This window comes from Lepidochelys olivacea (assembly GCF_965140295.1).
Source record: "Lepidochelys olivacea isolate rLepOli2 genome assembly, chromosome: 8".
Classification (NCBI taxonomy): domain Eukaryota; kingdom Metazoa; phylum Chordata; order Testudines; family Cheloniidae; genus Lepidochelys; species Lepidochelys olivacea.
Genome location: NC_140418.1, coordinates 44,743,206 through 44,758,931, shown reverse-complemented (window position 1 = coordinate 44,758,931; position 15,726 = coordinate 44,743,206). Strand labels below are relative to the sequence as shown.

General features: G+C 48.9%; 1 protein-coding gene across 5 annotated transcripts in view; it reads right to left on the bottom strand.

The window, feature by feature from the left end:
• LOC311525545 (myomegalin-like) overlaps window positions 1–15,726 on the bottom strand; it is a gene marked incomplete at its 5' end in the record, with an annotated part of 101,045 nt that overhangs the window by 15,079 nt on the left and 70,240 nt on the right. For 3 of the 5 annotated variants that reach the window (XM_084637773.1, XM_084637772.1, XM_084637774.1), the window contains one exon: window positions 1,709–1,828. In XM_084637773.1, the coding sequence (XP_084493899.1) occupies window positions 1,709–1,828 (120 nt within the window). Of the gene's footprint in view, window positions 1–1,708; window positions 1,829–7,378; window positions 8,625–15,726 lie in introns of those variants that run through there. The other 2 variants (XM_084637771.1, XM_084637770.1) reach the window with 2 other exon arrangements.

Below are 15,726 nucleotides of genomic sequence, written 5' to 3'. Positions count from 1 at the left end.
TAGAGCATTACAGCTACATATTTACACTCTTCCTCCCTTTCTCCAGGTAGCACCCTCCATCCAGCCACTCACTCTTGCAGCAACTGCCTGGATTTAGGTAACACCATACTCGAGCAAATGCATGGTCCATCCAGCCCAGTGTCCTAGCTTCAACACAGCGAAATCCTCCCCAATGAGTCAGGACCACCTCAAGCTGGTGCAACACCCATGCTCTTTATTCCTGTGTCTGGTCCCCACCACCAAGCTCCAAATATTTACAGAGTATTTACAGGTTTGGCCTAGCACAGGCCTCCATGGCAACAGGGTAGCAGGCTCCTGGCTCCTTCTGAGCCTACTCTCCTTTTTTGGCCTCCCAAGCATTTAGCCCCTGTTAATGAGGCTGGCAGGTGGGGCCAGTTTCCAGGCCAGTCCTAGCTAGTTACCCAGCCCCAACCCATTTCCCTGATTGGGGCTGGAGTGGTAGGTGCTGATTAGGGGTTCCCCTGCCACACAGAAGTTTTGCAACATCATGGCTGGAGGGGAAGGCTGGTTTATGCCCTGAAACATGAGTGCCAAAGCACCTCCTATGTTTTCATCCTCACTAGTGTAATAGAAGATAAATCTTTTCTCAATCCTGCTCAATTGCTTCCATAACAGCATGTGGAAGTGACTTCCACAGATTAAGTTGCTTAATAAAAGTGTTTATTTTAATCAGTTTTAAATGTTGCCTTTTAAACATCTTTTATTGTGAGAAGGTAAATATCTATAATGGCCTTGATACCACACTCATTCTCAAATACTCCCAAATGACCATCTCTATACTGCTCATTAATTTATACACCTAGCACGTTACCTCTTATTTGGCTTCTTTTGAAACTAAATTGCCCTTGTCTTTTTAATTCCACACCCCTAATCATTTTCATTGCTGTTCTCCAGACCTTTCTCTTTTGGAGTTATCCTTCCTGAGCAAGGCTGGCCAAACTGAACTTAAGTGTTCCAGCTATGGACGACAACGGATTTATACAAGAGCACTGTAACAGACTATGTTTAGCAGTGTTAAGAAAGGGGTGGTAAAACACTTTGCAATTTTGCCTGCTGCTGCACACTGAGCAGAAGTTTGCATGGAGCTGTTCACAATAACTTCTGTGGTGTTTTCCTGATTGGTTACAGTTAATTTACAACACCACAATGGGCATACATAAAACCAGCTATGCCTTCCCATGTGTATTCATTTAACCTGCCACTAGGCTGGCCATCTTCTTGTTCAGCTAATTTTTAATTCATGCCCTTTAAAAGGATGCTAGGGCAGGCCCCTCTGCAGGCTGACCTCCTTCACCCCACACCAAAAGGAGGCCAGCTGTCTCCATGGCAGTTTCCCTCTCTTTGCCTGCAGAAGGCTCACCATAGAGAAGCAGCAGCCAAGAAGCCAGAGCAGGAGGGGCAGGCAGTGGGTGGAGCTCAGGGATGTAGGCATCTTTCTTCCAATGGCTCTATGGAGTCCCCCTGGCATAGGGGAAGGTCTTTCAAACACTGCTTTAGAACTAGCATAAGGAAGGAAGCTGCATAGCATAGCTATAGGAAAGGAAGCACATCCTAGCCTTGTTGAAGGCCAATAGCACCATCTCAGTTTGGGCAACTTCCAGTGCCTGCAATGACCCTTCATGGCTATTGCTAATTAAGGTAAACGAGAATCCTCAAGAAGCTGAACGTGCTGCCAGTGAACAAATACCTTGTTGGTGGAATTGTACTGCTGGATTTTGTCCTGCAGCTCAGCAGCGTGCGATTCAGACACATGCCCACTCGCCACAGAGTCACACTGAGTCAGCTGCTGATGGTCCTCAGGCAGATTCTGGAGAGACAAAAGAGAGGATGGGTGGCCTGAGTCCTTTCTTGGTTTCTGTTCAGTGCTCAGAGTGGTGGTGGCCCTCCTAACCATAGGCGCCAACTCTGTGGGTGCTCGGTGGCTGGAGCACCCATGGAGAAAAATTAGTGGGTGCTCTGCACCCACCAGCAGCTCCCCACCCCACTACCCCAGCTCACCTCCACCTCCTCCCGAGTGCACCTTCCCCACTTCTCCCTGTAGCACCCAGCGCTTGCTGCTGCAAAAGAGCTGTTTCGCAGCGGCATGCACTGGGAGGGAGCAGGAATGCAACACGCTTGTGGAAGAGGCGGGGCCAGGGCGGGGATTTGGGGAAGGAGTCCAATAGGGGCAGGGATGAGGTTGAGTTGGAGTGGGGACTTTGGGGACACGGTTGGAATGGGGGCGGGCCAGGGTCGAGCACCCACCAGCGCCGGAAAAAGTTGGCGCCTATGCTCCTAACGTGGATTTCAAAACATCTGCTCCTTATAGCCACCTTCTCAACATCCTGCCACCTGCACCTCCACCCTCTCTAGCTGCATGTCTGGCTGATCCTTCAGGGACCTCCTCCCCTTCCAAGGGTCTGTTCTTGGCCCACTGTTCTCACTTTACACCCTCTCACTGGGTGATCTCATCTGTTCATACAGCTTCAACTACCATCTCCAGCCAGCAACTCACCAATCTACTTCCCCCACTCCAATCCCGTCCCTCCCGCGTGCCTAGCAGTCAGCTTAACATAGCCAGAGCTGAATTTAGCTTCCTTCTGAAACTCCCTTCACCTTAGACCACCACCAGTTCCTCAGCATATAACCCAGGATAATCGCTGCCTCCTCCCTTGCCATCACACCCAGCCAGTCCTGACACTTCATCATCAGGACCTGACCTTTTCTGTCCGACCTAACAGCAAACACTCTTGTTCAGGTCCTTACCTCCTGTCCCTATTACTGTAATCTTCTCAGGGGCTTCCCTGGCACCCACATCACCCCCTTCAATCCATCCAAAATGCTGCTGCTACTAAGATCACCTTCCTCACCACCGGACTGGAACCTATTTCCCACCCTCTTTGAATCACTAAACTGGCTCCTGTCTACACAATGTCCAGCCCAAGATTCTTGTAATCACCCTTCACGATTCTCCATAACTTAGCTATCTCCTTCTGCACTCCCCATGCACTGCACTGATCTCCTCCTTCCACTCCCCGTGATGCCAACCTCAGTGCCCTACTTTATCCACAAATATCATTGCCTGCTCCCACAACATGCATGGAATGCCCTTTCTAAGATGATTTGTGAGGCCAACACTTCTAGTTCGGGTCTCCCCACTTGCTTCTGCCACTAGGCCTGAAAAAGTTAGCCAAGACAGACATCAATTTACTTGGAAAGCAAAGAAAAAGAAAAAAAAACACACCTTCCTTGTCGCAGCATTCTGTGTGCCAGCCAGCACCCGCTAAGTAATCACATAACAATCTGATTGACACTTCTGTCATCGCCCTCCTTACTGTCTCACTCCTTCACATCAAATTAGGCCTGTAAGCTCTCTGGGGCTGAGTTCAGACCCATTCTGTCTGGAAGGTGAGAAGCACGCTTTTGGGTATCAGCAGCAATAGTAAACAACGATTATCAGGGAAAATGCAGCCACTGCCCAGATTCACTATTGCCTTCCTGCTGAAGATTTAAGAATGCCTCGGCCAGACTTTCTGGAGTAGGAGCAAGGAGACAACAAAGCCAGCTCCAGGCAACCCTACACACAGCTCACATGGCAGCTCACTTTGACTAGCTCTATTTCACTGAGTTTTCCTCTCCTATGACCATAGGAGATGGGTGGCTCAAAGGAGCGGGTGCTTCCCCAGCAACAGCAAGCATACAGAAGCCCTGAATGCCTGGGGGCAGCACAATGCTCTTCAGCCTTTGAACACTGGGTATTGTTTTCTCTCTGCTGACTGATGTTTGATTCCAACCTTCTCCTGCTTCCCCCCCCCACCGCACCCCCATTCCTTCTCACCCTCCTGGTCCAGTCTGATATTTTTCTTTGCCTTCCTCCTTTATTCCCCACTCCCCGCCTCATATTCTCGCCCTCCCCCTCAATGACCCTCTTCCCCTTCTTTCATCCCCCTCTTCCACTTTTCTGCTCCTGTTTTCTGCTCCTGCACCCCATCCTCTCATTTGCTCTCCCTCCATTCTTCTATAATAAGCTAAAGGGGGACAAAAACTGTACCAACAAGTCTATGACTAGCACCACCCTGACCACTTTGCTTGAATGCGATATTCCTTCCCCTCCCAAGCCTTTAATTTTTCCCAGTTTCAGATGTAAGCTCTTCAGGGCTGGGAGGCTGGACCCTGTGCTTGTACAGCAAACAACATGGTGGGGAAATGATCATGATACCTGGCAATATAAATAAATCAAATAGCAAGAGCTGCCGAGGCACTGCTGCATTCTGTCTCTGGGTTGCAGTGAGATACTTAAGCACCAACATCTCTGGTAGATTGGTGAGAGTGTACATGACCTCTGAAGGATGGAACAGCACAGACTGCTGCTGAAGAGCAGAAAAAGGGGGAAGGAACCTTAAGGCAGCTCTGACAGCCAGAGATGACCCATATTCTACGAGGAGGCTGTTAACAAGAGTCACGCTGCTGGGAAAGCAATACAAGGAGCCCTCTGCATTTGAATAATAAAAACCTAAAAGTGGCCCAAAGCACTGACTGCAGTCATAGCTAGATGAGATCAGCTAGCCGCTGTGTCACAGCTAGTTACTGGTTAGAAAAATCAAGAATTACTGGCCACTTGTTCTTCAGTCCCTCTGCTTTTGTAAGAGCCTAACATCCTGCCCCAAATAATAGATTTGAAAGGTTTAAAACAGATCATTTTGGCTGAGCTTTGAAATTTGGTCTAGACCTAGTCCTCAGGAGGGACAAGAGCCTTGCTTGGTTGACAGCATATTTAATGCTGTAAGCAATGGGGCCAGCAATCACTTCTGAACAAGTGCCAGGGACTTAAGGTTTTAATAAAGCTCTGCACTCTGACAACCCTGCATATTGTTCTACCTGGCCTGACCAGGAGCCCTTGAGCACAGACAGAGGCTGCTGCTAGCATATCTTACAGGAGGCAAACTGTAACTTTTTAGTTAGGCTGCTGAAAAGGCACAAGAAAAAGCATAAATTCTCCTTCCTCCCCAATTACATTATTTTTAAAAATTAATGTATTTGAATAATTGATACACATTAGGAAATTTAAAAAAAAAAGAGAGAGAGAGAGAGAGCGCGAGCACGCCATGACCAACTTAGAAGAGCCAAGTCGTGGCACTTAGGATCTGCCATCCTTAATTCTTCATTACTGGGGCACTACTGCACCAAAAATAGAATCTCTGCACCCCAGAATTTTTTCTACATTGGCATTTTCTAAGTTTTCCCCCGCAGTGCACCTGCGGCAGGAACAGCAGCAATAAGAGCGTTAGCATAGATTGCCCACTTGCCTTTCATAACCACCATGTTGTCTAACCCTGCCAAGAGCAGGTTTGCACAGAACAAGGGTGACAGCACTGGCAGCCAGTTTATGCCAGCATTGTTGCTACTGCCTCTGGAGCTGCAAGGCTGAAAGCGGTTTAACATTTTGCAGAAAATGCCAGTGCCAACCAGGCTTAAGAAGTCATCTGCCTATCAGCTCTTAATGCTCTGAGACATCCTAATTGCGATGAATGAACCTAAAAGGATTGCTATTCTAGGCAAGGAACAAAGATAAGAAGCGTATCAGCTTCTTAGGGCAATGCAACTCCTGTGATCAGCAGATTTCCATGTTAATGGAACGAACACAATATTTGGTTCTTGAAGAGTTGTTTTCATACTGGGGAAAAGAAGGAAAAAAACATTTATACAACTATTTACTTTGCTGGCAACTGACTTTCCATTTCTAGTATAAAAGCCATCTAGAGAGTGTGAGTAAGAGCTTTCTCCTTCTGCCAGATCCAGCACTGAATCCTTGAGTGCTGGTGATACCATGGCAACAAAATGTTAAGAAATTGGAAGTTGCAAATTCAACATGATGAATCACTGCAGAGACAGACATGTGACAAAGGCTAGAGTTTAGAAAAACCTTTGTAAATAACTCTGAGATGTAACAAAGATGATAAGACATGAGAGAAAGCCAAGCCATTTAAATCCATATACAAATTAATGTTTGTTCCACTCTTTAAAGATGTGCATTAAGAAAAAAAAATCTTATTAATTCTGTACAAATGTCCCCAGTAATGAAAAATGAGCAGTCAGGGATATAGAGACTATAGAATAGGGCAGAAGCTGCAGCACCGTTCCTCACTAGAAGGTTTTTCAGGTGGTGTCAGCAGGTCTTCAATCATGAGCTACAAGTGGATTGGCACTGAATTTGTTGCTTTTGTCAGTTTGTGTTCCTCCATTGCACAATTTCTAGCCTGTCAATAAAGGCACGTCATAGCTGATGCAGAAACAGTACAGGTCTCTGGAAAATGTCAGACTAGAAAAAGAATCAGCAGTGCTCTCTGAATAGGAAATGTATCCACTGGCTACAGTTGCCATAGTAATAAACAAGCATCTTTCTAGTCCCAGAGGCTAGCTGGCACATTAGACAGCACTAAGACTGCTAATGTGAATGCAATTAGACTGACATGGATATTCCTGAATTGAAGCTGACTAGGGCTTTCTATTCATTAACATAGTAGTAAAGTAGTTACAGGTGTAGTTTTCTGGCCACATACTAATCAGGATTTTAAGGCCTGGCAAAACAGAGAAAATCCAGAGCTATATGTGGACTGGAATCAACACAGCGGGCAAGACACCTGGAATTCCTCTGAAAGCAGAGTCTTCAACTCACAGGCTTTTGGTGGCATCTGCCACTAATCACTTGAACTTTTTAAAGGATCAGGAGGCAAACCAAATATCTAGAATGCCAGCCCTAAAATCATCCACTGAAGCAAATCCATCTCAAAGATGACAGTCTCTGTAGGTAACATACCAGTGTACTCCTGTGTGCTGTGTACATTTGAGGACTGATCCTTCGAGGGAGGATTATAGTTTAGGACTCTGTCTGAGAGGAGAAAAATTCCTGATACATCAGAACAGAGCAGTTATAAAGGCCAAAAGAAATCAGCACTTAGAAGAGGTCTCTGGCAGTTTACAATTCCCTTTAGTGGAACTTACACATTTAAACCAAGTTATAGAGAGTAGCAAGGGAAAATAAAGTAGCAGTATCTGTTTGGTAGGAAACTAGAGGCAAACTAAGACTCAGACCCACACTAGTATACAGTCTTTGGAAGTAACAGGAGAGAGAGAGAGATGTGAAGACTCCAAGCCCCAGAGGGCTCACTTCTTCAAAACACAGCAGGGAGACAATACCTGATCATGGAAAAGGAACAGACTGCATAGAGGGGGTACAGTTAAATAGTTAATAGGCAGCGACCTATTCCTAACCTGAGTTTGGCTACACTTAGCTATCCATATGATCTCAGCACATCTGAATCCACAGTGGTCTCAGGATCAGTATTTTTTTAAACTAATGTTGTACATTGACCTCTACCTGTACCCGAAGCGGCAGATAATCTTCACAGAGATCGTCCCACAGCTCCTGCAGGTCAGAAAGCTCCAAGGGAAAGGGTTTTGTGGCTGCACTGAGGAAACCAGAACCAGCATTCACTGAGCCAGGAAGAGCACTTCCATCCACCAGGTCACGGCTAGGCTTGGAACATGGCAGGATGGATTTCACTAGAATAGGTAACCTGCTCCCTCTGGGACTCTGAACAGGCTTGTAGTCAAAAGCTTTGATCAGGCTAAGGGCTAGCTCCAACCTATTCCCATACAATGACGAGTTTGGAGTAGTACGGGCATCTGAGGAATCATCACACTTCTCGCTCCCTTTTACACCTTTGTCTGCTTCCTCATCCTTCTGTCGTGGAGGGCTGACCTCCACCGTTGCGTCCAAAGATTCAAAAGAGGACCCAGGAGTCCCCTCCTCCATGCTTTCTTCTTCCACAGGCACCTTGTTATTTCCTGAGTCAGCAGTTATAGGTTCACAAACAGAGGATTCCTCATTGCATACGCTAGCTGGCCACCTGGTGGAAGGCCCACAAGAGATACTCCTGGCCACCTTTCGTGGGACTCTGCAAATCGCTTCATAGTCAGCATCTGCAACACGTAACACAGCACAGCCATGGCATCGCCTTGGGCGGTTACCCACACTCTCCGAAGTGTGACAGCTATGCGGTTCTAGGATATGTTCGTCATGCTCTGTCCAGCATTCAAATCCAGAATAGGCAAAGTCCTCCTGAAGAAGGGCCGTGTATCTGATATCAGGCAGGCCAGAAATGTCCACAGTCACATCCCCAACAACTTTGTCATCAATACCAGAGTTTTCATTATTCCTCTTGTACATGCTGGCAATGCAAAACTTGAGACGATCCTTCTCCACCAGCAGCTTCTGTAAACGCTCGATGGAGAGGGCTTCGATGCGAGCGATGACCGTGTCAAACCTGTAGATGCGGTCCAGCATGAACGCACATTTGCTGCAGGCAAATTCAGCTTTGCCATCTCGGCAGAGCTCCTTGCCCAGGACATGGGAGAGAAGCACCTGCAAGTTGAGCTTGGCAGCCGTGTGGAATATCCAGCGTCTCTGGTTGCCACAGAGCTCCCGGGCGCAAATCCGGCAGATCTCCCTCATCTTCCTCCTTAGCACCCAGACCCACACCCACGCCTGCTACGGGAGTCCTCCCTGCTCACTCAATAGATCTCCTGGGGGCATTCACTGGGACCCCCTCATCTCACAGGCTCCCCCCCACGTTGGGGCCCCCCCTCACCCCACAGGCTGACTCCAGGGATCCTTGACCTCACAGGCTGCCCCCCACCCTGGAGATCCCCAATCTCACAAGCTCACACCAGGGACCCCTGACCCCACCTTAGGCTCCCCCTGGCCCCCCAGGCTGACCCCCTTATGGAACACCCTGACCCCTCAGGCTGTCTCAGGGACCCCTCAGGCTTCCCCCAGAGTCCCCCTGACCCCACAGCCCTTCCCTTGGCGATCCCTGACCTGACCTGACCCGACCCACCCCACCGGCACCCCGCTTGTGGCTCGGGGCGGGGCAAGGCGCGGCCGCGCCACGACACCTCCCGCCGCCCGCGAGGCACCTCCTGCCACTGAGGCTCTTTGATTACGGCTCAGATTTCAAGATGGCTCCGCCGCGCATGCGCGCCCGGCGGGGATTTCTGGGAGTTGTAGTTTCTATCCTCCGCTCACAGCCTAGTAGCGCGTGCGCAGAGGGAGCCGCGCTGTAAAGCGGGCCAAAGGATGGTACAGTCTCCCCCAACCCCGCCCCAGCTCTCATGGGAGAATCAGCACAAAACCCAGCAGCCAAGAGGATCCTCAGCGCCACACAGAGAACCCCCCCTCCCCACAGCACTCCCCCGCCTGAGCAATGCCCTCTGCAAACCAGTGAGCATGCCATGCAGTGCCACCTGTCCTACCTTCCTGCAGCCAGGGCCTCTCACCACCTGCGGTGCCAGCCACCCACAACTCACCACGTGTCCTCACCCGCTGCCAGCCACCAGCCACTGTATGCCGCGGCACTTCCCACCTGTCGCCCAGGTACACGCACATCACCAGTCTCCTGCTACCAGCAGGCCCTGGTACCACTCGACCCACATGTCAGTGCCAGCCACATGTTCCACCATTGCGCACACCCCCAGCACCAGCCACACTTACCAATGGGCTCCTCACTCTACCCAGCATCACATGCCGACAGGAGTTGCCCAACACTCAATCCTATGGGCTGCTGATCACTACCTACCAACCAAGCCCAACCAGTACTAGCGCCCTCCTCCCAGGGCTCCAGCCAACACATCCAACACCCTGCAGCACCTAGATCCACCTGCCATGTACCCCCCACCTGCTCACACAGCTCCCTGTGCCACTATCCCAAAGCCCTGCACAATAGTAGCACCCACTCTACCCAGTACACTGCCACTTTCAGAGCTAAAACTTTAGTCGTTCAGGGATGTGAAAAAAACACACCCCTGAGCGACAAAAGTTTTAGCGCTGAAAAGCACCAGTATAGACAGCGCTTTATCACTGGGAGCACCACAGTGCCATCACGGGGGGGTGAGGGAGAGAGGACCATTGCTACAGACACGCAAGCCGCATAGGGGTCAGGGCAGAAGCCGCAGTCTTGGAGAAGTCCCTCCCTTGATTCCCTGCTGACCCTCAGCAGCGAGATATCTTCTATAATGATCACATCCTGTGGAAAGTATGGGGATAGGAATGATTATCAGCCCCCGCCCCAGTACTGGATCTCTCCAAGAGCCACGTGCCCAGTGTACAGAAGGGTCTGGGAAGACTGATTTATCCTGCCCCTGCTGCTACTCACCATCTGGGGGGTCTTGTGGCTCATGTGTGCTTCCCTGGGGTCAGCCAGTTAGTGACAAGTGTGTGAGTACTTGCTGTGTTTTAAATCACCGAATCAGTGTTCTCTGTGTTGTAAAAAATACTGCTTCTGTAATATGTTGTGTTTAAACTTCACAGAGATGACCTTGGGAGCCCAGCCTCTCTCTTTGTTACCAGTGGCTGAACGGCTGCACAGAATTAGAAAGCAGCCAAGAAGAACTAAGGAGGACTTTCTGCATGATGTTACAATGCACTCCACAGGAATTGAAGGAGTGGCACGACAGCGAGAAGAGGGACTGAAAGGAGAATGACAGGTTTCAGAGGAGCAGCCGTGTTAGTCTGTATCTGCAAAAAGAAAAGGAGGACTTGTGGCACCTTTGTTAGTCTCTAAGGTGCCACAAGTCCTCCTTTTTTTTTTTTTGAAAGGAGAATGCGGAACACCAGAATGAAGCCACGGAGCCGCTCTTAAAGGTTATGGAGCTACAAGCAGACATGCTCCAGGTGATACTAGCTCTTCAAACCGAACAGCTCTGCGCCCACCCTCCCCTGCAGCCGCTGTCACAAAACTCTTTCCCATGCACCCCCCAGACACCGCTAACACACTCTTATCAATCTCCTGGATCCAGTCTATATCCCTGGCATTCCACTCCTCCCCCATCACAGTCCAGCATTGCGGACTCCCACTACTCACTGCACTCAACACCCATCCCTCTGCAGTTTGGCCCTGAAAAAGTACAGTACCCGCTGCATTGTACTCCAAAGAAGAAGGTTGGATATGATCCCTGGACATACACAAATCTTTAGCCATCCTGGGACACCCCTTCCCCCATCCCCCTCACTGATGATGGGTTTTTTTGGTTTGCTTCTCTCCTCCAGTTGTTGTTTTTTAATAAAAGAATTGTGTTGGTTTGAAAGCAATCATTATTCTATTAATTGAAAGCAAAAAGAGCCCTGCAAAGCAACATACAATTATGTTAAACCCACATATTGCATCGTCAGCACCAATCACCTCCTAGCATTACAAGCACTGCACTCCCAAGTATAGCAGCAAATATTAGCGGCTTTCAGCTTCAAATTGCTGCCTCAAGGCATCCCTGATCCTTGTGGCCCCGTGCTGCGCCCCTCTAATAGCCCTGGTCTCTGGCTGTTCAAACTCAGCCTCCAGGCGCTGAGCCTCTACAGTCCAGCCCTGAGTGAAGCTTTCACTCTTCCTTTCACAAATATGATGGAGTGTACAGCACGCGGCTATAAGCATAGGAATATTGTCATTTGCCAGGTCCAGCTTCCCATAGAGACAGTGCCAGCAGGCTTTTAAACAACCAAAACCACATTCAACAATCATTCTGCACTTGCTCAGCCTGTTGTTGAACCTCTCCTTGCTTCTGTCATGTTGCCCCATGTATGGCTTCATAAGCCACGGCATTAAGGGGTAGGCAGGGTCTCCCAGGATCAAAATGGGCATTTCGACTTGCCCTATGGTGATCTTCTGGTCCGGGAAGAAAGTCCCTGCTTGCAGCTTCCTGAACAGGCCAGTGTTCCGAAAGATGTGTGCGTCATGCACCTTTATGGACCAGCCTGTGTTAATGTCTGTGAAACGCCCACGGTGATCCACAAGCGCCTAGTGAACAATTGAGAAATACCCCTTGCGATTAATTTACTCAGTGGCTAGGCGGTCTGGTGCCAGAATTGTAATATGTGTGCCATCTATCTCCCCTCTGCAGTTAGGGAAGCCCATTTGTGCAAAGCCATCTACAATGTCACGCACGTTGCCCAGAGTCACGGTCTTTCAGAGAAGGATGCAGTTAATGGCCCTGCAGATTCCCGTCAACATGAGTCCAATGGTAGACTTTCCACTCTGAACTGGTAAGTGACGATCAGCAGCAGTCTGGAGTTGCCAGCTTCCACAGTGCAATTGCCACGCGCTTCTCCAACGACAGTGCAGCTCTCATTCTCGTGTCCTTGCATCGCAGGTCTGGGGCGAGCCCATCACACAGTCCCATGAATGTGGCTTTCCTCATCCAAAAGTACTGCAGCCACTGCTCGTCATCCCAGACATGCATCACGATGTGATCCCACCACTCAGGGCCTGTTTCCCGAGCCCACAAGCAATCTCATGGCACAGCTACTATGCGTGGTGAGATCAATGTCACACTCTTCTTGCCTTTGCAGTTTAAGGAAGAACTCCACTGCCACTCGTGACGAGTTGGTCAGAGCAAGCAGCATACTGGTCAACATTCCTGCAGCCCGAAGAGGCAGGGTGCACAGCACACAAACCGTTGAAAGATGGCGCCAAATGTGGACGCACAGGGATTGCTAGGATGCGAAGCGATGCATCACAGGGCATTGGGACAGGACCCAGGATGCCTTGCAACCCCCTCCGCCTTCTCACAACTCTTAGCAGCAGAAGAGAAATAGATGCTCTGTGGGATAGCTGCCCAGAGTGCACCGCTCTGAATACCGCGGCAAGTGCCACAAATGTGAACACGCTATTGCGCAGGCAGCTGACAGGCAGCTGCCACACAACCGCGGTTTCCCGTCAATGCTCTCTGAGCAGCGCTGTAACTCCCGGTGCTGTAACTCTGCCAGTGTAGATGTGCCGTAAGTGTAAGACAACAAGCAGATGGATACAGCCGACAAAGGGGAGAGTGTGACCCAGGGATCTCTTGATGCCAACTGGCAGTGGACACAGGCGATGCACTGGATTCTACAGGGATCCCTGTGTCAGACACATGCACAATAATTCACTAAGGGGTGGTAGGTGAGGTCTCTCTCTCTCTCTCCCCAAGAGCCCACGGGTCATCATAATCATTGCAAAATGTGTGTACGGATAATGTTTAAGGAGTTAGATAACTGTACTGAAAACTGTTCTTAAAATCAGGGAGGTGAGGCAGGTCATCAGAAGGTGACAAACCTCAGACACGTTTGTTACAGGCAGGAAGTGAAAGATGCTTATCTCTGCATCTGATCAGGTGTGTATTGGGGGCCTCCCAATGAATGCCTGTTCACCTACTGAACCAAATGTCAATCAAGAGATTGTGAAATCTTCATGAAAGGAAACATATAGGAAGAGAATGGATTGTGGGGGTATAGCTGAGGATGCAGAGACACAACCTGGATCTTTCATATGGGAGGCAAGCTGACAGCATGACATCCTATGAATGGAAGATCACAGCCAGTGCTAGCTGTAAAATGCAGGAAAAATGCCTTTTGCTCTGTAAGGCATGACAGTAACTAGCTAAGCATCAGGGGGTAGCTGTGTTAGTCTGTATCCACAAAAACAGCAAGGAGTCCGGTGACACCTTAAAGACTAACAGATTTATTTGGGCATAAGCTTTCAAGGGTAAAAAACCAGTTCTTCAGATGCATGGAGTGAAAATTACTGATGCAGGCATATATATACTGACACATGAAGAGAAGGGAGTTACCTCACAAGTGGAGAACCAGTGTTGACAGGGCCAATTCAATCAGGGTGGATATAGTCCACTCCCAATAATTGATGAGGAGGTGTCAATTCCAGGAGAGGCAAAGCTGCTTTTGTAGTGAGTCAGCCACTCCCAGTCCCTATTCAAGCCCAAATTAATGGTGTTAAATTTGAAAATGAATTTTAGTTCTGCAGTTTCTCTTTGAAGTCTGTTTCTGAAGTTTTTTTGTCCAAGTATGGCTACTTTTAAATCTGTTATAGAATGTCCAGGAAGACTGAGGTGTTCTCCTACTGGCTTTTGTATGTGACCATTCCTGACGTCCGATTTGTGTCCATTTATTCTTTTACACAGAGACCGTCCTGTTTGGCCAATGTACATAGCAGAGGGGCATTGTTGGCACATGATGGTATATATAACATTAGTAGATTCTGATTTGATAGCTGCTTTCAGGATTTGATAGCTGCTTTCAACTACCTGAAAGGGGATTCCAAAGAGGATGGCTCTAGACTGTTCTCAGTGGTAGCAGATGATAGAACGAGGAGTAATGGTCTCAAGTTGCAGTGGGAGAGATTTAGGTTGGATATTAGGAAAAACGTTTTCACTCGGAGGGTGGTGAAACACTGGAATGCGTTACCTAGGGAGGTGGTGGAATCTCCTTCCTTAGAAGTTTTTAAGGTCAGGCTTGACAAAGCCCTGGCTGGGATGATTTAGTTGGGGATTGGTCCTGCTTTGAGCAGGGGGTTGGACTAGATGACCTCCTGAGGTCCCTTCCAACCCTGATATTCTATGATTCAATGATTCTAGATGTGCAGGTGAATGAGCCCCTGATGGTGTGGCTGATGTGGTTGGGTCCTCTGATGGTGTTGCTAGAGTAGATATGGGGACAGAGTAGCCAACGAGGTTTGCTACAGGCATTGGTTCCTGGGTTAGTGTTTCTGTGGTGTGGTGTGTGGTTGCTGGTGAGTACTTGCTTCAGGCTGGGGGGCTGTCTGTAAGCGAGGACTCGCCTGCCTCCCAAGGTCTGGGAGAGTGAGGGATCGTTTTCCAGGATAGGTTGTAGATCGTTGATGATGCGCTGGAGAGGTTTTAACTGAGGGCTGTACGTGATCGCCAGTGGTGTTCTGTTATTTTCCTTGTTGGGCCTGTCCTGTGGTAGGTGACTTCTGGATACCCATCTCGCTCTGTCAGTCTGTTTCCTCACTTCCCCAGGTGGGTATTGCAGTTTTAAGAATGCTTGATAAAGATCTTGTAGGTGTTTGTCTCTGTCTGAGGGATTGGCGCAAATTTGGTTGTATCTTAGGGCTTGGCTCTAGACAATGGATTGTGTGATGTATCCTGGATGGAAGCTGGAGGCATGTAGGTAAGTATAGAGGTCAGTAGGTTTCCGGTATAGGGTGGTGTTTATGTGACTATCACTTATTTGCACTGTAGTGTCCAGGAAGTGGATCTCTTGTGTGGACTGGTCCAGGCTGAGGTTGATGTTGGGGTGGAAATTGCTGAAATCCAGGTGGAAATCTTCAAGGGCCTCCTTCCTGTGGGTCCATCTGATGATGTCATCAATGTAGCGCAAGTAGAGGAGGGGTGCTAGGGGACGAGAGCTGAGGAAGCGTTCATAAAAATGTTGGCTTACTGTGGGGCCATGTGGGTACCCATAGCAGTGGAATTGACTTGAAGATATAAGTTGTCCCCAAATCTGAAATGGTTGTGGGTGAAAACAAAGTCACAAAACACAGCCACCAGGTGTGCCGTGGCCTTAGCAGAGATACTGTTCTTAACAGCTGGTAGTCCATCCTTGTGTGGAATATTGGTGTAAAGAGCTTCTACATCCATGGTTTCCAGGATGGTGTTTTCAGGAAGATCACCAATGCATTGTAGTTTTCTCGGGAAGTCGGTGGTGTCTCAAAGATAGCTAGGAGTGCTGGTAGCATAGAATCTGAGGACAGAGTCCAAATAGCCAGATAATCCTGCTGTAAGAAATGCCTGAGATGATGGGGCGTCCAGGGTTTCCAGGTTTATGGATCTTGGGTAGCAGACAGAATACCCTTGGTCGGGGCTCTGGGGGTGTGTCCATGT